Below are 19,430 nucleotides of genomic sequence, written 5' to 3'. Positions count from 1 at the left end.
CCCATAAAATATTGTATATTTTTATATAGAGATTCTCATTTAATATTTTGTCATGCTTTTGGACTTCTTAACTCTCTACATCAGATGACCATTTTATCTTCGGTTTCTCTCCTTTTGCTTCTTATTAAATTAAGCCGGTGATAATCATAGGCCACTTTTTAATAAAGAAATAAATAGAAAATTAATAGATCATTAGATAATTCAATATACTTTAAAAAAAAGTGTGAAAATGAACAGTAATTCAGTTGGTTTACTCTAGGTGTAATTAATTATCCCTTAGTACAATAAAGCTTTTTCATGTAAAAGTCCCAATACTTAATCTTTGCAGATCATAGTTAGTACCATAATACTGCAGTAGTAAAGTTAATCACAATTTTAATCATAATTTGGTCCAAATCTGAAAACACGTAGTACATGCTATTTTTTTGGGGGGGAATTAAGAAAGATTTTTTCAGATCAGATATGTGAATACCGTACAAATCTGACAAACATGCATACTATTATCCACAGAGCTAACTAAGGTTAGTAGTAGTCTTCAGTACTCCTCTTTCATCTCCACCATTGGCTGCATGTGAGAGCAACTTACATATATCTCTATATCATCTCTATATCACCTCTATATCCTCTATATCTCTATAGAGAGAGAGAGAGAGAGAGAGAGAGTGAAATAAGAGAGGGGTTCGTTTTGCTTCACGAAGCAAAAATGGCCAAGCCCGAGCCCAAAACCCGTAGATCCCTCCTACGCATTTCAAAATTCAAAGCTCCATATTATTTAAACCCGGGGTGGACCACGTAATTGACCGGAATACCCTTTCAGCTCAATTAGTATTCTGAAGCTGAAAAGAACAATGGGAAACTTTCCTACAACACCCTGTGTGTTTGGGGATTTTAAGTTCAAGGACACATTTCCACCTCTTGGGTCTTGGCAAATCACACAGATCCTATATATTTAATTGATGCCATTAAGCAGTGAGTCCTTTGTCGCGGTTCAAATTTAAACACGAAAATACTTATATAATATAATGTATTTTTAATTTACTAAGAGGAGAGAGAGAGAGTTTTAAATCGCAAAATTGCTTAAAGGTAAGGTGTTATATGTAAATATTGTTGGGAAGGGAATAAGTCTAAAGAGTGAAGGGCAGTTGCGGATGATGAGCTGAAAAATAAAGCGGAGGGAGGGAAAAGGACAAAAGATGGAGAGCATATCTGCATATAGAATGGGAAAAAAAAATAACTAGGAAAAGCTCACGCTCATCCTAACCACGTCAGCGATCCGCGTGATCTCCCACTTGACCACTCAGAACTATTCGATCTCCGCCGTCCTCCAACATCCGGGCCGTCCATCTACAGTCCCAGCAAAGCCGCTTCCTCTCTTCGCTTATCGCCTCGCTTTCTTTTCTCTTTTTTTTTCCTCATAAATTATTACTTTCCCTTCTCATCTCCTGCCCATTGTTTGATTCTCCCTTTTTAAATCGGAAATCCAACTCCTCACAAATCCGTGAACGAAGCTGGAGCTCCCCATGGCTACTGAAGAAGTTAGCAAGCCTCCTTCCCTTCCTCCGTACCCTGAAGTATGTGATTTTTTGCAATTTGGCCCAGAATTCTCTTATAGATTTGCTTGTTTTTCGTTCTTCCTTTTTTTTTTGTTGTTGTTGTTGTTGTAATTTTAATTTTGTTCCGGGGGTTAGATGATACTAGCGGCGATATCGGCGCTGGACGAGAAGAACGGGTCGAACAAATCGGCGATCTCCAAGTACATGGAGTCAAAGTACGGCGAGTTGCCCCAGTCACACGCGTCGCTTTTGACGGCGCACTTGGCTCGCATGAAGGAGAGCGGCGAGCTCTTGTTCGTTAAGAACAATTACGTCCGACCTGGGCCTGACGCGCCACCTAAGCGGGGACGTGGCAGGCCACCTAAGCCCAAGCAGCCGGTCGTTCCGGGGGCCGTTCTCCCGCCTCCGCGGCCACGTGGCAGGCCACCGAAGCCCAAGGATCCACTCGCTGCCGCCGTCGCCAAGGCGACAAGTGGCATGCCGAAGCCACGCGGCCGGCCACCCAAGAAGGCGAAGGCGGACCCCGCGGCGGCTGCGGCGGTGCCGCCGGCTGCGGCCGCCGGCGATGGGGCGCCGAAGAGGGGGAGGGGTCGGCCGCCGAAGGTGAAGCCAGCCGTGGCGACTGACGTGGCATAACTTGTTTGGTAATGCCTCTGTGGTTTAGGTGTAGGTGGTCAACTGCTAATTATCCCTGTTGTTGTGGCTGGTGTTCTTGTTGTTTTAGATTTCTCTAATTATTGGATGGCGTAGGAGGGACTTGATAGTGTTTGATGGTTGGTTGGATCTTGTGTGTAATCTAATCTCGAAGGGGAAGGTGTACATTAGATGAAATGGTTGAGTTGACTGTGTTATTGAAAAGGACCAAATTAATTATGGGCTCTTCTTTTCTTGTTTCTTTTGACTTCTTGGCTCGAAACTTGGAAGGGTCTAGTACTCTAGTTCTACTGTTGTTACTAAGGTGAGCTTGGGCTTTCTTAATGTTTTGAAATGGTGATTCTTACATGCATTGTTTTGTATGCTAGAAATTCATGGGTTGTGGTCTGTAGGTTTTGAGAGCATTGTTAATTGCTCTCTTTGTTGTTTAATTTTTATTTTTGACACTGGCAGAAGTTTGACTGTGTATGTTGACTGAATGAAATGCATGGTAAATGTGATGTGAAATAAGTTCTACCTAATGTGGTTGTTTATTGATGAATGTGTTCCAATTTAATTATGGAAACAATTTGATCATGATACTTATTTGGAGAAGCAACTTTTGATGTGTTACAGTGTCCACTGTTAGAAATAAACCTAAAGATTTGTAGTGCATATTGCTTGTATATTATTTGCTTTCTGTGTTTCACTGTTATTTGTTATGGCTCCTTAAAATTGATATTGACTTTCTTCCTTATATTCATTTGTTTCTTCATGCTTCTAGTCTACTTCAAATTACTTTGTACTGATTTTAAAGAGCTGTAGCTTAAGCTGATTTCATGTATTTGATTAACTTAAGGTGCTCTTTGGTTTGCAAACAAGCAGGATGGCCTTTGCATGCAATTTATGATCTTGATTAAAGGAGTGAAATTTCCATCTCCTTGTCTTGATAGGCCCTTAAATGTATTTCTTTGGCTGCTGGATTGGATATTTTGGATGCAGGTCTCGCAAATTTTACTGTTCTTCTGTTGGAGATCAGATTGATATCTAATGCTAAATACTTCTGTTACGTCAGGATCATAGGTGTATAGGGAGTCAAATTGCTGATGAATGAAACCTCTTGAGTACTTGGTAACCACAGTAATTTAAATTTCATGATGTCTGTCATATGGTGTATGACCAACTATGAACTCACATAAATGCTTTAAGCATATGTAAAATTTTAACTCAGGATTTCCATTTTCTTGTTTTAAACTATAATTGATTTATTCACTTATCCTTGCTGTTGATCTCTGTTCATTGCATTGGTGATCTAGCTGAATTGCGCAAGTATATAATTTCTGTTTTATTTTATGGTCTAACTAGCCTTAACCTTGTGTGCTAATTGTTAAATATGTTTCGATGAGTAACTAGTATTGTGATTGCAATCCATTTCTCGTGTTCTATAACTATAACTATGTTACTTAACAATTTCTATGATAGTATGCATATCTTCTCTTGAATATGTTTGTCAGCGTAATTCTTAAGTAACTACATTGCTTAGGAAAGGTACTAAATTAACTTCTGTGTGTTCTTACTCGTGTTGATTGTAAAATAACTCTATTGCTTAAGCAAGGTATTAATTTACTTATCAGTTTCAGCTCATTTAGTTTGCTGTAAATTTGTCAACTTCATTGAGACAGTATAGAGGTGGACAAACTATATATGTTAAGCAGAACAGCATATTTTGATTCTACCAGCTCTTTGAGACACTGTGAAGCCTTTGGTGATTAAGAGCTTGAATAATGTTTACCTTCTACTCTTTGGTTTTTATTGTTATCTCATTGATATGGCACAGTTGGAATAAGTTTTTATATCATCAGTTACCAGAAAGATTATGGATGTTGGTTGTTCTTGACGATTTGCAATTAGTTTGATGTTTTGACAGTAAATTTGTGATCACTTCGATCTAATTACCTTCTCTATAATTAGTTATCTTGCTGAAAAATGTGTGATGTTTTGCAAGGAACAATTATCTTCTAGGCTGCCATTTTTGGAAGCTCTCTTCGTCTTGATTGGTGGGCTTTTGTGTATTTTGATCCTACATGTGGATTATTTAATATACTACGATGTGTATATTTCTTGATCTGCTTCCTTTTAATTATGGATGCTCAAATAAATGAGTAGTTAGAGCTTGGGCTCATTTTGAGCTAAACGAATTGAGCAGAGCCGGCTCAGTCTAATAGGCTTAAAAAATAAATTATTAACATATATGTATAGTTTTTATTACTATTAGATTTTTTATCCAACTTTTCATTTAAGATTTTTGGGCTCGTTTTGAGAAATAAGCTACAGTTTAAGGTTTAAGTTCGCCTCGAGCTCAATGCGGCTAAATTTGAATTAAATAAACCTAAATGAAAAATAAGACTTATTTATTAATTACGTCAAGCTGGAGCTGGACCCCTTTTATTTCAGACTTTACACCCCTTGTATTGGTGCAGTTTGATTTTACTAGAGTTTGTTTATTTTTCTCATAACAAATGAAGTCATAGGATTAACTTTAATCCTAAATAATATTGTGGAGAAAATTATTTAGTGGTTTAGTGACTTAGCTTAACAGTTTGATTCGGTTAATTGTTCAGCAGTGCGGTTAGCTTAGAGGAGCAACTCGACAGAGTGACAACTTAGAGGCGATGTTTAATTCGGAGCAATTATTCGACGATGCACAAAATTAAAAGCCTAGATTAAGCAGCTCACTATGTTAGTTTGTACACAGAGACTTAAAGAGAGTCGAGCTCGAGTCCTAGTTCAGGACTTGGGTGAGCTAGAATGGCCTTTAGCCCATGGGCTCGCTCCGCCCACTCTGGTGAGCCAACTCAGTGGAGTATGCCCCCTATTTCCAAAGATCTTTTATGTTGTAATGGTAAATACTGCCTTGTTCTGTGGGTCAACAACTAGGAGAGACATTTCCTTAACTGGAACCAAGTCAAAAAGTTGCTTTACGAATTTCTTTCTCTAGAGCTCCCTCCTTATTAGTAAGTACTAGTCAGACCTTACAAAACGTGTTTCAGAACAAGGTAGATATATATGATATATGATGTATGGCAGCGTTGATAGGAGCCATCAAGGCTGTTGTTATGCATGTGACCACATCGATCTTGGGATGGAATAGATGAGCATATTTTGATAGTATTCATCACTTTATCAGTCTGTTTCCCCAATGTCACATTTTCCCCTATTCCATGCATCCAACGCACATGCTATGCTCCTCTTCCTTCTTTCTCTTTCGCCTGCTGCATTGAAAACAAATAAAGGTTTAGATGAAACCTCCTCTTCTGAGAGATAGAGATAGCGAGAGAAAGAGAGACATGAGGTGGTCCATGCTCCATCTCTTTACTCATTAGTTCTCGGATGTGGTCGGCAGTAGATGCGTCCTTCTTTGGCACCACCGGTTAAATCTAATCGCCATCATGCCAGTAACATTTGTTGCTATTAGTCAAGGCGGGTGAAGCCGATCCAGGTTTAGATATTAAATATTAAATATCGATACATATAAAAAATTCAAATATAGTTAAAAAAATTTAGGATTGTAACTTTGTATTTAATAGTAGAATGTGGATTATGAAGGATGAAAAAGTTAAATAAATTAAAAAAATAATTGAATAACTCATATTCTACATTTTCGGATTTGAAATCGGGCCGCCAAATTATCCTCGTCAAAATAACCCGGGGGGGGGGGGGGGCAACACTTTAACAAAAACCTCCCTCTAGTTTCTATTAATTTCCTATAGGGAACTCTGTACAAGTTTCAAGAAGTGAAGTTCGTTGCAGTCATGCATGTTGATGAGATTAAAATAATTCATTCAATAAATTTATCATCTTAAAAGATATATATATCAATTATCGCGGCTCAACAGAAAAATACCCAACTTTCCAGCATTTCACATAAATATAGAACTTATTGCTATGTACAAATTATCTCTTAATAAAAATATGCTAGGAGAGTGAAGAATTTGATTTGTATTTATTCAATCTAGATCTCAATTCAGTATTTTTTTTTCTAGTTTATTTATATTAAAAATAAAAAACATTTAATCTGAATCGATGAGGTAATAGATAACGTACAGACTCGTTTTAGCAATTTTTTTAAAGATCGTTTTAGTAATTGAGTTCGAAGGGGTGATCTTTATCGGTATTAAGTATTCAAGTAAGCATGCTTTAAGTTTAAAAAAAAAAACTCCTCCATTATCTATGACCCATAATTAATGAATGACATTTTTACACGTGTCGACCGCATAAGCATGTAGCAGTACAATTACGGTTGCAGCCGATCGAGTGAAGTCGTGAGATGAGCTTCGGCCTCCACCTGTCCTCCTCGAGACTACTTCGAACTATTCTTAAATGCGGAAGAATCTTTTTCCCAGAAAAGGCAACGTCACATGTCACGTGTTCACGTGGCCTATTTTGGCGGTCCGTTCACCCGTCGCTGTCCTTTTAATCGCGTGTTTTATTGACAACGAGGACCATCATTTGTGTCGGCACTCCTCGGCGACTATTTTGCCGAGGACAACAACGTGTTAAGGTCTCTAATCTACTCTTTATTCCTAAGCTAAAACCAAAGTTATATTATTCTCTTTTCCTTGTTGTTAAGGTTGGCATGCACCTAATCTTAAGGACTATATTCATTGTATTCGATGAGTTATATGTTATTATATAACTCAGTTGCACATGAGGCCAGGTGAACTTTTTTTTTTTTTTAATATAAAAAATATATATAAAGCTGTGGAGATTTATTACCTAGTCATAATGGAATAACTAGCAAATCTATAAAGGATATAAAGGAAGATTTGAGAACTTGGAAAATGAAAGCGTTAAAGATGGGTCTTCGATGAAATTAATTGTTTGTGTTCTCATTAGAGGGAAGCATGGAATAATAAGATCATGCTCTCCACTTTTTTCCTCTAGTTTTGCTATATTCTTTCTTTACAAAGGCAGTGGATGCCATGTCATATGCTCGTTTTGATGTATTATTCTTTACTCCAGGCTCAAAAGATAAAGGAATTAGAGATGAAATGTGAGGGGTGACATCAGTGCAAACTTTTTCCAAATAGAAGCAATTAAGGTGAATCATTGAGGGGGAGAGGATATATATATATATATATATATATATATATATATATATATATATGTATATATAGAGAGAGAGAGAGAATAAAGGGGATGACAATTAACATGTGTGGCTATGACCCATCTCTAGTTGTTGGGCATATTTGATTGATGAAGAGATTCTCACATGGTCTCCTGTTAAAGGATTAGATTAATCTCAAATGCTATATTTTTGGGGTTTTAAAATCACAGGACTTACAAAAGGTCAGAGATTAATATAAAAATGAGCAGCTTCCTGTTTATTAAATTGTATTAGATTGTTTTTCTTTTATCTGACCTTTGCGATGTGCACTCGCTGTCACTTTCTCTCTTTTAAAGATATGGGAGTTAGATCCAAGAGTGCTAAACTATTTAATTATACACTATCATGTGAAAGAAAGTACCATAAAATACAAAGAACAAGAAAATAAATCCAAAGTTCTGAAGCAATTGACTGATCTTGGTAATAGGAATCATGATTCCTTTTGTTTCTTCACAAACTGAAACTTGGATCGAGATTGCACCTATGTTAAATCCATGACACATAATGCAGGCTATGACTTACTCCAAAAACAAAATTAAAGGCTAAGAGTGATATCGTTAACTTGAAGATCTTAATAAAAATAAATTCTTCACCATTCTTCATGTTATGTAAATTTAAGACGGTATAAATTGTAGTTTTTCTAACATTGAAACATATTAAATAATAAAGAGCAGAATGCTACGTTGATATAATTTAATGACCCAAATAGGAACTTGCGGTTGAAGTTATGATGATAATAGTGTGGACTAACAAATCTTAGTAGGCAGTCTTTTCACTCTCACTTTCAAGATTAACACAAGTAAAGAACATCCCACCAACAAATATTGCCTTGTAGTATATCACCGACTTTAATGACCATAAAGCACACAAGTGATAATAAATAAAATAGTAATGAAATAGTAGTGCGCAATGGAATCAACACGAAAGTATACTGTAACCATACCAGCATTAAATCTCAATTCAATCATCTTTTTTCCATTTTGTTTGCTAGATGTAGTTTAAACTAACTGAGTACGTGATAGCTAGATTCCTTATTCACGTCTTACTATTTTTTTTCCTCCATTCCATGCAGGACTAAGAAATTGTGATTCAATAATCAAAGAAAAGAAATCTAGATTTAAGCTGGATAGACTTTAAAAAGAGAGTCCAAGCGGGCCAAAACGCGAATCCTACGCCACCTCCCTGCCTCCATTAACAGCTTAATTAATTAAACCCCATCGCCTTAATCCTCACCCCATAATTAATTAATTAAAATTAATTCCCCAGAGATAAAAACCGTGAAGCCCATCGTAAACTGTGCACACGCCGATCTGGTGGTCAAACAAACCTGGTACGTCTTAAAATTAAATCGCCGGTCGTGCTCAGGATGTAATCGCCAGCTGTGTAGGACCACGTGTCAATGCACAAGGGCATGGGACCCGCGAGTCCAGTGGTCTCGTGTGCGGGTCCGCCGGATAGCTGCGGGGCGAGCGCGAGCGGGGAATCTCCTTTAACCCCCACGTGTGGGGTGACCGAACCAGCCGGTTAATCGTCATGTGCTTGGCTCTGGTCCCGCTTAATCCGACGGCCCAAAATCTGACTCCGGTGGGCCCCATCCCGAGGAGCCTATAATAGCCGCTGGTTGGAAACAAGTTCTTTTCTTCTTCCCTTGTGCTTGTTCTATTTCGACGAGTTGGAGCGAAAGAGAGCAGTGGGTTCGGTTTGGGTTTTATTTTTCGTGAAAGAGAGAAGAGCGAGTAGGGTTAGGGAGGAGAGCAAGGGAGAACAGGGGAGGAGAGGAAAACCTTTGAGGCTAAGGTTGGTATTTTGGGAAGAATAGTTTTCAAGGGGAATAGGGGCTTTTTGGGAAGGGGATTAAGCCTTTGGAGTAGGGAGAGTTAATATATTGAGGATGGAGAGGGACTTTTTAGGATTAGATGGCAAGGTATCGGGGGAGCTGGTGAAGGATGATGGCAGAGGAAGTCGTCGGGATGCAGGTATGTTTGATTGCTTTTTTCTTCTTTTTATTTTTATTTTTTTGCAAAAAATGTTATATTGCTGATTAATTTTCTTCATTTGTTGTATTGTTCGAGTTAGTGGTAAAATTTGGGGGGCTCTTTAACCAAGATTGCTTCTTTGATTAATTTCTGATGATTTGGACGGTTCTTTTTGGTTTATCTCATATGGTTTTTTTTTTTCCTTTTATTCCATAAAGTTGCACTGGGATATGTTCTCGTGGTTCTCAGTGTACATTAATTGTCTTTTATCTAGAAATATTTGATATTTACCTTGAATGTTTGCTGGCTGTTAGCTCACTAACTTACTTATTAATTGATTTCTTTTGCATTTGTTTGTGATGCTTTGAGAAGATTAATATTGTGCCACTCTTAATTTTGATGTAGTTGTGGTTCATGTAAATGTATCTTATTAATTCTGATGTAGTTGTGGTTCATGTAAATGTATCTTAAGCAACTTGTAGTCAAAATCTATGAACCCATGATCAAAATTTGAAATGGAAAAGAGCAAACTTTTTCTCACAGAAGACTGTAATCATTGTATTAGCGGTGCATGTACTATTGTACCATCTGATATATTTGCATAAGACTGAAACTTTATGTTCGTTATCGATTCATGGTATTTTTTCATCTTGTGATGGCTCATAAATTATGAAAATTTTGGTTTTTGAGGAAAATTTTGGTCTTTGCTCTTCAGCCTTCTATGGAGGTCCTTCGGCCATGCAGTGGCCTTTGTCGAGCAAGGTCAATCCTTTGCAGCCATTCATGTCCTTTAAGAAAGTGCAAGAAGAGACACCGAAAAGGATCGTATCAGGATTTCAACATATATCAAGTGTGGATGCCTTTGAAGCCAACCAGATGTCCTCTGTATTAGCTCCAGAGGTCTGCAACTTTACAGAAGTGGGCAACTGGCCCAGACCATTTTTTAACCATTTTTCATTAAGAAATGAAACTAACAAATTACTTATCTCTTGAGCTTGCAGAGATCATTTAGCCTCAATGGTCAAGGCGTCCAACAAAATGGCGTGCATACTTATCAGCCTCAAAGTGCCAATTCGTATAGCGTTTCTGCTCACCGTGTGAACGGGGGTCGAATGTTTCCAATGGCCTCACATCATGCTTTCCCTGTAGCCTCTGGCAGCCCATTCTTCAAGGTCCAAAGTGCTCCAATTCCTTGCAGTACCTCAATTTCATCTTTAAAGCAACAACATTTTGGTGGAGGAATTGCTTTAAACATGCCTGTTACAGGTTCTGTGCTTGGAGCCTTTGCTTCAAGGTAACACTCTAATGAGTTAGGTTCAGTAAACTCTTTGATCAGTAAGAGGATAAGTCTGGTATTCATGTAATCTAAACCCTTTGTGAAGGCATGTGATGAAGCCCTCTCCCTCGACGGCACAGCTGACAATATTTTATGCCGGTGCTGTAAATATATTTGACAATGTCTCCCTGGATCAGGTATGAGATTTTGACGACTTGCAAGAGAGGATGATGTATAGATATGAAGATGTATGCTGATCACAATTTCTTTTATAGGCCCAAGAAATTATGTTACTGGCAAGCAAGGCATCCAATACAACTTTGACTGCTGGGAGTACAAGATCTGATCCACCAATGACGTCTCCAGCAATGTTGCCAGATTCTCATGGGTTAAATGCAAAGCAGACAGCAATCCTGAGAAAAAATGATGTCGCACTACCTTCTTCAGGCCTTTCGAGTCCACTGTCAGTTCCCTCGCAATCAGGAAGTCTCTGCAGGAGTGCTTCTAGCTCCAATAATGATTCTGCAGGGGCTAAGTCAGCAGGTCCATTCTCACCCGCAAGCCAGCAAGAGCCTCCAACTCTTCCTGCGCCATTAAGTGCTACAACTGCTGCAATTATCATGCCAAGAGGTATTTGTTGAGATATAACTTTGAAATTATTATGTTATGTTCTGTCAATAGTTATCCTGGAAATCTATGAAGGTGGAAATGGAATCTCTTGGAACTTGGAGCGCAATGACGCCGTAGTGTAATACAATATATATATATATATATATATATTTGGGTTGGATTCCTTAATGTAAGTAACCTGATTGAATGGTAATGGGTTGATAATTGCAGCTGTACCTCAGGCTCGGAAGGCATCCCTGGCAAGATTCTTTGAGAAACGAAAAGAAAGGTAAACGCTTTATTTTCCACTTGATGAAAACTTCCCTTAACATTATGTGCTTTTATTTGATGAGCTACAGAATTCTTTTCCTTGTGTTATAATGTCTTGCTACTTTGAGAATAGAGAGTAATAGGTTACTCTTAATTATGACACTGGAACACCTTTACCCTAACCGATGTTGCTAAGAAGCTAATTTTTAAGTTACTCAATACTTTGTAGAGTGAGCAGTGTAGCCCCTTATCCCTGCATCAAGAAGTCCTTGGATTATAATGGACTCGACAATGTTAACATGCCGAGCAAATCTTCATCAACAGATGTCACTCTATCCAACAATTGCGATGAGTTGCAGTGCCTGGACCAACTCAGGAATAACAGCTCCAGCGGAGAGTCTCCGAGTACTAGGTTGGAGATCTGAATGTTGTTTATACATTCCATTATAGCCCATCATTGATCCAAAACTAAAATCTTCGCCATTCAACTGGATCTTAAAAATGTCAGATTAGCAATGCTTTTATAGTGTATTTCATCGGTAGAGGGTTTTTTTTTTTGTTTTTGTAAATTACTCTATGATGGTTTAGCCATTGACTACAGAATTATCCTCTGAGCTATGATAATTGTATCCTCCATTTTCGTATTGTATTGCAACAATAATATTCGATGAGTTGTAATGTTTGGTACTGTTAAACTTTGTGATAGTTGCTTTACACCAAATGGTTGTTGGTTTGTCTGTTAACGCCGTTCAATGTGTACATCTCCAAAGAATCCCAACTTTCTTAAGACTAGATTCTTCCTTGCTTACCCTTTGATGATGACTACTAAATGTTGCTACTCCTACTCCTACAACTACAAGTGGCTTCAAATGAATTCGGATTCAAATCAATTATTTAGTATTGATAGACATTCTTATAAATAGTGTAACAAAGGAATAAATGAAAGCAGCAGCCTGGATCACTTCCTCTCATTCTTGGAGTAGAACCTGAGAACCACGTAGAAGAAGATCCTATAGAGCACACCCCACGCAAGCAGAATAGCCACGTCAGTCCACACGCTGCTATCCGTGGATATGTTCATCGTATCGAGCACTTGCTTCCCCGACAACGGACACGTGGTGTTCAGTGATTGGAGCAGATCAGCACTGACATCTCCGAGCGGCCCTGGCGTTAGATCACTCACGTCGCCAAAGAAACACCGACTTCGTTCAAACTCATTCATAAGCAACGCCTCGAACGGATACTTAATCGCCGATATGTAATGCAGCCATCTCCAGTACCACGGTATCAGCTTCCTCTTCAGGAAGAAGCCGCACGTGAGGAAGAACAGCGCCGTCGTCGCGATCACGACGGCGTAGCCGGTGATGTAGCTCGGCACGAGCGCGCTCACGAGCATCACGTAGGCGTTGGTCGTTATAAGCGACGCGTAGAGGATGATCCAGAAGTAGAGCAAACTCCCGTGGAGATGGAGCATGAGCTTTGTTATGATGGCAAACGTGAAGGCCTGGATTGCGAAGAAGGGGAGGTAGACGATGAGGGTGGAGATCACGTAGGACGACGCGCGGTAGGCGTTGTGCGTGGTTTCCCGGATAAAGATGAACCGTTCTTGGATGAACGTCGGCACGGCGTCGTTGGAGGAGAAGAAGATGAGGCAGACGGCGAAGATGTAGAAGTTGAGGATTCGGGTTATGGTGGTGAAGTCCTCGCCGCCGAGGTGGTGAAATAGGGTGGAGAGGACGACGGCCATGACCGCGAGGACGATCTCGCGGGAGAGGAATAACTCCGGCGTGCGGACCACGTTAAGCGCGGTGCGCCACGAGAGCACCGCTACCTCACGGAGCCACGGGTTCGCAAACTTGGGCCCGTCGTGAGGATCATCGAGCGGCTTGGGCTCGATATCGAGGTCATAGGCCGCGACCGGGGGTTCAAAGACTGGAGTGAGAGGAGAAGGTGGATAAGGCATGCGGATGATAGGTGTAGTGCTGTGGCTTGGATAGTAACTTGAAATCGGGGTTTTGGCGGGAGTGCGGCCAGGTGTTCGAGCTGGGGTCCAAGAGGGCTTGCGAAGTGGAGTGCCGGTTACGCCGTGGTAAAGCCATACGGAGAAGTCTTTGTAGAATTGGGAGGCTAGTCTTGGGTTGTAGGCCACGCTCATTGAGGGTGTCTGAATCTTTCTCTCAAGAGAATTGTCGAAGTTTTCATGGTCCTCGTCGTCGAGGTCATCGTCATATGATTCGAGGTAACTGGACGTTGGGTTGCCGCTGCCGCCGGTGGAGAATTGGTTGCTGTTGAGCTGAATTTGCCGGGAGTACTGAGCGGATTTCTGGAATGAGGACTTAAGAGGTTTTGGAGTCTTCCGGATTGGAGTTCTTGCGGCTTGGTTCGGCTTCAGGCCGTCGCGCTGGTAGAGGACTAATGGCTCCAGGCCGAGAGTCGACTCATCGTACTCTTTGATGACGTCGAGAAGGTATTCGATGCTGTTCTCGCCGTCGGGGACTGGCCGGCCGAATCCTTCGAGGTGCTCCGGGAGGGTGGTTGGGCTTCCCAGGTAGATCAGCCTTCCTCTGAATGGAATCATACACAAGTTATACACAAGTTATACATGTCTAATGATAAATTAAATTTGTGAAACTTTTTTCTTTTTTGGTTGAAATTATCACCTTGCGAGAATGATGATTCGGTCGAGAAGCATCTGAATTCTAAAGGATGGCTGGTGAATCGTCATCAGCACGACACTCCCTCCTTTGGCGATATCCTTCACCTTCTCCACCACACTATGAGCACTGGTAGAATCGAGCCCAGAAGTGGGCTCGTCAAGGAACAACAGAGATGGTTTGTGTATGATGTCAACCCCGATCGACACTCGACGACGCTCACCTCCTGATACACCTCGCCTCCCTTCATCTCCAATGTATGTATGAGCAGCTGTCTGTTGTTTGATTCATAGTTCAATTCTTCGTTCTATAAGATTTTACGAGGGAAAAAAAGAAAATATCTACATGTGTATACATCTTAGATTTCAAGTCTTAACAAATTTGAGATGATCAAACTACCTGCAAACCCAGCTGGTCGAGTAGCTCACAAACCCTCTGCTGCTTGTCGGATCGAGAAAGCGAGGGAGGCAACCTCACTTCGGCAGCAAACATGAACGTCTCAAACACCGTCAGCATGGGAAAGAGCTGATCATCTTGCATAACATATGATGATACCTTCTTCATGTAGCTGGTTGTTACCTAATCAAAATTTTATCCATGCAAACTTAATATCTTCTCAGTATTACCCTGACATACAAACTAACCAACTTACCGGTCTTCCATCAATGCGCACAGATCCTTCCAAGCTCCCCTGTGCAATCCTGCCGGCCAGTGCGTCGAGGAACGTGGACTTCCCGGCCCCGCTAGGTCCCAGAACGGCGGTGACTTGGCCGCGAAGGGCTTGGCCGGAGATGTCATTAAGAAGGTAGACCTCCTTCTTGACTGTGGCACCGTCTTTCTTCTGCTTCTTGAATATACTGTATGATAAGTTGTGGAACTCTAGGCCTTGGCCAGGGTAGAACACCTTCTCCACTGGCACCGGCGTGCGATGGTTGACCGGCAGGTTTTGGTCGAGAAGGCTCTCGAGGCTTCTCTTCGTGTCGGCACCTCGAAGCTGAACCTCCGACGTCCTCCAGGCGGCCATTGCCTTTGCTGCCTTGGGAGTTCACTTGGAGTTGCGACGCTGTTGGACTTAAAGAGAGGGAAATGAAGGCGATTTATTTGATGGGTGGTGGTAAGATGGAAGTACCTAAAGGCCATGTTCTTTGGAGTTGACGTTGATTCAACTTTGGTAGTTCAGGAGAGATTTGGTGTTAGCTCTGGCGTTGAAATTGAGAAAGAGTGCGACAGGCCCTGCTCCAGGATATCCAATAACCAAGGCTCTTCTTGGTAAACAATATATAAACTTCTGGGAGAGAATGAAAGATTCTATTCATAAAATAAAGAAACATAATAACAGTACCTCTTATACTGGAAGAAGTTAAGACTCGAATCCTCTCCAGGTGATTGGAGAGAATAAAGCACTCAACTCAATGTCGAAACTCGCAATATCACCGCAAATTGTGGATCGCCTGGAAGAACTGTAGAACCAAATGAACGAGAACTCTAAGCGTCGTTTCTTCCTCCCAGAGAAGATATTTCTACTTGGAATTTGATGGAACATTTGGAAAGCAATCCTCAGCCTGTGTGGAAAACAACTTACTCTAAAAGTTCAACAAGTACCAAATTTTCTCATAAATAAGAAATTCTTCCCCATGCTTCATGTAATATTTACTATGCACTCCTCCAGAAAACTTTATGACCCATTTAGAACAGGTTATTGCTCAAATTCGCTCTGGCAAATTGCTCATTTATCTCAGAAATACCTTTCCGCCATAACAAAGGAGATATTATGTCCATCAAATTTTAAAGTGGCGAGTCCAACGTCTAAGAATAAAGGGATCTTTGCAGTACAAATTCAAATAACTGGACTGTAAGTCTGTACACATACTCATACAAGATTCAAGATGATGATCCCCAGCTCCCATGCATATGCAAAGTAACCACTCTTATCAATCTCCCAATGGATACAACAAATTCGTTTATTTTCTTAAATCCTACGGTCCTGATGAGACTGAAACCGCATTCATCTTAGTTCTCCGGCATGTAGTGCAACAACCAAGGGCGAGATGATAAGTCGGTTATTTTGCAGTTCTAGAGTGCTTGATAAGCCAGTCAATGACAATATCTATGTTGATGGAATCCTTGCATGATATCATGTAACAGCAAACCTCCCTGTCCTCAATATGCTCCAAACCTCTGTATTCAAATCATAAGAAAATAGGTAATTTTAGAATCAATGGTTAAAACACAGAATCAAAATAGATCAAGCTATAAATTTCTTTATTTCAAGTGGGAGAATTACTAAGGTAAAGATTGTAATTGAACTCACAGCTGATCGACTAAGGCCTGCTTGGTAAGAGCTTCTGATTTGTCAATCTTATTTCCAAGGACTAGCAAAGGAATCCCACTCAAGGATGGTTTTGTCAGCAGGTCATGCAGCTCACTTTTGGATATAGGTACACTATCTCTGTCAGCAGCATCTACAACGTATCTGCCAAAATTCAAAATTATTATGATGGCTCTGGATATCGGAAACCAGACATAAACATTTACAAAAAGGTCACCATAGAAAAAGCAATATTCAGAGATACAATTGACTATCAAACCAGATTCACGGATGAACAGGAACAAACTGAGAACATCTCCTCATAGGCTTAATTTAGTTCGTTATAGTATGAAAATAGAATGCAAGGAAGGATTCTCCAGCCCTAGCTTTGCAGTTGCATATATGCACAACTTAACATCCTACTGTAGGACAGACTACTTATTTCGTCTTGCACTAGCATAGTGTACAAACATTATCTCAATTTGAAAAAGAAGGCTTTGGGGTAATAGGAAAGGAAACACATTAAACAAATAGTACAATATCTAACATAGACATTGTCCTTGACACCTTGTATAAGAGCATTAGGAACAAACTTCTACACAATAACTTTAGTAACTAAGCCAAAAGTCCATCTAATGGACACATAATTTTATAAATCTTCAAGCATATGAGATGTGTGCTAATGTTTCTTAAAGCATGAAAGGAAATATTTGAAACCAAAAAAATAAAAAGGAAAAGACACCTACAACTTATCCTTTACATTTATAACTGCTACATATACTGCCTCCTTTTTGGATTCAGTCTTGAGATTTCGAAACCTGCCGCCATCTAATAATCCAGCAACACTACTTCTCATGAGATAACTTTTTTGTGCAAAACTTCTGGGTCACGATTTCAGATTCTATTTGGGTTGTTGTCCTACTGCAAGAACATGGCAGACAACAAACGACTCCAGGAATGCATGCATCATTTTGGAAGCATAAGAAATATGAACCAAAGTCAAACTTAATCTACCAACCAACTGATCATGCACTTTGCTAAACTTAGCTTACATATTCAACGGCTGTTCTTGCTCTTCTCTTTAAAGAAAGCTAATCAAGATCTTGTCAAGAAAAGTTGATTAAGTAGGAAAAAAAATTACAGGATTGCAGAAACTCCACGACAGTAACGCTCCCACATGGTGCGGAATCTCCTCTGTCCTCCAAGGTCCCAAAGTTTTATGGTTACATTTCCTTTAGTAACTTTACGCATATTAAAACCGACCTAGATTTCATGGGTAGATGGTGTTAGTGCAGGGCTTAGAAAGATATAAAGTCATATACATAACAGCATAGGATATGTAAAGAGGTTACATACAGTTGGAATCATGTCCTCACTGTACCCACCAGTCTGAAAAGAGTAAAAGCATCAATGAGAACCAGCAGACTTATGAAATTCAAGGAAAGAAAAAGTAAGAAGCATGAGAACTACTCACCGCAATTGCATTGACCAGAGAAGTTTTTCCAGCATTCTGAAGGCCAATTAGGGAGAGTTCCATTTCCTGTTTAAAAAACAAACTGCAGTACAAGATTTTAAAATTAGGGAAAATCTTCTGACCGTGAAACTTGAACAGTAATGATGTAATATAGATTAACTCAAGAGATACAATACAACAAAGATATATTGGGTAAATTACCGTACACATACATGAAATACCTACATATAGAAATATTCTTCATAACAGCCATTAATTTTCCAAACTCTCGCACATTTGTTCACAATTTTTCTACTGAATAAAACCTTTTCTATAAAAGAAAAGTTCACAATGCCTTGGTCAGAGATCCAGTTGGGTAATACTACAGCAGGTTGCAAAAAGAAATGAGCCCACTACAACTAACATGCTTAAATCTGGTAGAACTAAGAGAGTACCAAAATAATCTTATGCAGGTGTTCTTCATTTGATATTGCTAGATAATAAGGTCCAAGATAATGTGAATTTATGTTGACGTAAGATTCCTCCAAGCACATCATGTCATAAAAAAGCCAAACATATCAAAGTGTAGATCTGGAAGGTACTAGCTTTAACTGATATCTCAGATCCGCTAGCAATGTATCTCAGAATTTTCAGTGCCTTGGTATACAGCCAAACTGTTGATTATCTAACCTGGATTAAAAAAAAAATCCTGTGGTGTCCGCAAACTGTGGCGAATCACTAAGCACCAAGTAAAGATGTGTAATAGAGAATGCGGAGGACTCATCTATGAACATAGACTATATGATACAGCTACCACTTCTTCTTACCCAAACTAGTTTTTTCTTTCAACATTTTGCAAATCTGAATAGATCGCACAGTCGTATCTCTCCCTCTCTCTGCAATTTTCTAAGTTTCAGGAAAGAGAACAGGAGACGAGCATTTGAGTCCCAACAATTTGGGGTTGGTTATATGGATCTTGTTCCTGTATTAAGCTACTGACATCAAACCAAATGATTCTGATACACTACTCCCTTACTCTTACGTTAACATCTCAAACAGTACACTGACCACACACAAAAAAAAAGGATTTTTACTGTTATAAATCGATCAAAAATACTTGCAATAGAATAACATAAGATCCTAGCAGTGTTGCACGCGTCGAATCGGGAGAGATCCAAAATATCGAAAACCCTGGTTAGTTAACGAAACCATGACATATCTTGGAGTGTGACGCAAGCAAGGGAAGTACCTTCGAAGCCAATTAAGGAGAGAATCCCAAAGCCCCATCCCGATCGAGAGAAGCAGGAACCCTAGCTTCTAGATCTCTCGGAAGAAGAAAAGAACAGCTAATTAGTTCAGTGGAGGAGGAAGAGAGAGAAAGAGGCGCAAGACGACAGAGCGAGACAGAGAGGAGAAACAGAGGAAGACGGAAGGGTTAGCCGTTGTCATTTTCCCCTTTGGGGTTAAATAAAGTGAGCGACAAAAGTTGCATTTCACACCTTATATTTTTCGCATTTATGTGCTATAAGAC

At 39.8% G+C, this 19,430-nt stretch overlaps 4 protein-coding genes across 4 annotated transcripts; 2 read left to right on the top strand and 2 right to left on the bottom strand.

Annotated features, from left to right (window-relative positions):
• The first annotated feature begins 1,141 nt into the window (after positions 1 to 1,141).
• Positions 1,142 to 2,446, top strand: LOC140780764 (HMG-Y-related protein A). Its single transcript, XM_073126516.1, has 2 exons — positions 1,142 to 1,571; positions 1,689 to 2,446. The coding sequence occupies exons 1-2, from the start codon at positions 1,521 to 1,523 to the stop codon at positions 2,187 to 2,189; spliced, it is 552 nt and encodes a 183-aa protein (XP_072982617.1). The 5' UTR covers positions 1,142 to 1,520; the 3' UTR covers positions 2,190 to 2,446.
• A 6,545-nt stretch (positions 2,447 to 8,991) lies between these two features.
• LOC140796775 (protein TIFY 6b) lies at positions 8,992 to 12,205 on the top strand. The gene is made up of 7 exons (XM_073149888.1): positions 8,992 to 9,329; positions 10,045 to 10,229; positions 10,331 to 10,623; positions 10,712 to 10,802; positions 10,881 to 11,235; positions 11,446 to 11,503; positions 11,714 to 12,205. The coding sequence occupies exons 1-7, from the start codon at positions 9,245 to 9,247 to the stop codon at positions 11,907 to 11,909; spliced, it is 1,263 nt and encodes a 420-aa protein (XP_073005989.1). The 5' UTR covers positions 8,992 to 9,244; the 3' UTR covers positions 11,910 to 12,205.
• A 143-nt stretch (positions 12,206 to 12,348) lies between these two features.
• Positions 12,349 to 15,162, bottom strand: LOC140791143 (ABC transporter G family member STR-like). The gene is made up of 4 exons (XM_073141553.1): positions 14,791 to 15,162; positions 14,538 to 14,717; positions 14,145 to 14,413; positions 12,349 to 14,048 (listed from the first exon to the last, which is right to left on the bottom strand). The coding sequence occupies exons 1-4, from the start codon at positions 15,160 to 15,162 to the stop codon at positions 12,443 to 12,445; spliced, it is 2,427 nt and encodes an 808-aa protein (XP_072997654.1). The 3' UTR covers positions 12,349 to 12,442.
• Positions 15,163 to 15,834: 672 nt separating this feature from the next.
• On the bottom strand, positions 15,835 to 19,342 carry LOC140791162 (ADP-ribosylation factor-like protein 8c). The gene is made up of 6 exons (XM_073141577.1): positions 19,149 to 19,342; positions 17,921 to 18,002; positions 17,803 to 17,835; positions 17,588 to 17,709; positions 16,450 to 16,611; positions 15,835 to 16,316 (listed from the first exon to the last, which is right to left on the bottom strand). Exons 1-6 carry the CDS (start codon positions 19,184 to 19,186, stop codon positions 16,199 to 16,201), a joined length of 555 nt encoding a protein of 184 aa, XP_072997678.1. The 5' UTR covers positions 19,187 to 19,342; the 3' UTR covers positions 15,835 to 16,198.
• Positions 19,343 to 19,430: the final 88 nt, after the last annotated feature.

The sequence above is a fragment of the Typha latifolia genome, chromosome 1 (genome assembly GCF_019914945.1).
Source record: "Typha latifolia isolate L0001 chromosome 1, TyphaL0001v2, whole genome shotgun sequence".
NCBI lineage: Eukaryota > Viridiplantae > Streptophyta > Magnoliopsida > Poales > Typhaceae > Typha > Typha latifolia.
Note: the sequence above shows the minus strand (reverse complement) of the source record. Positions and strands in the feature narration are given on the sequence as shown.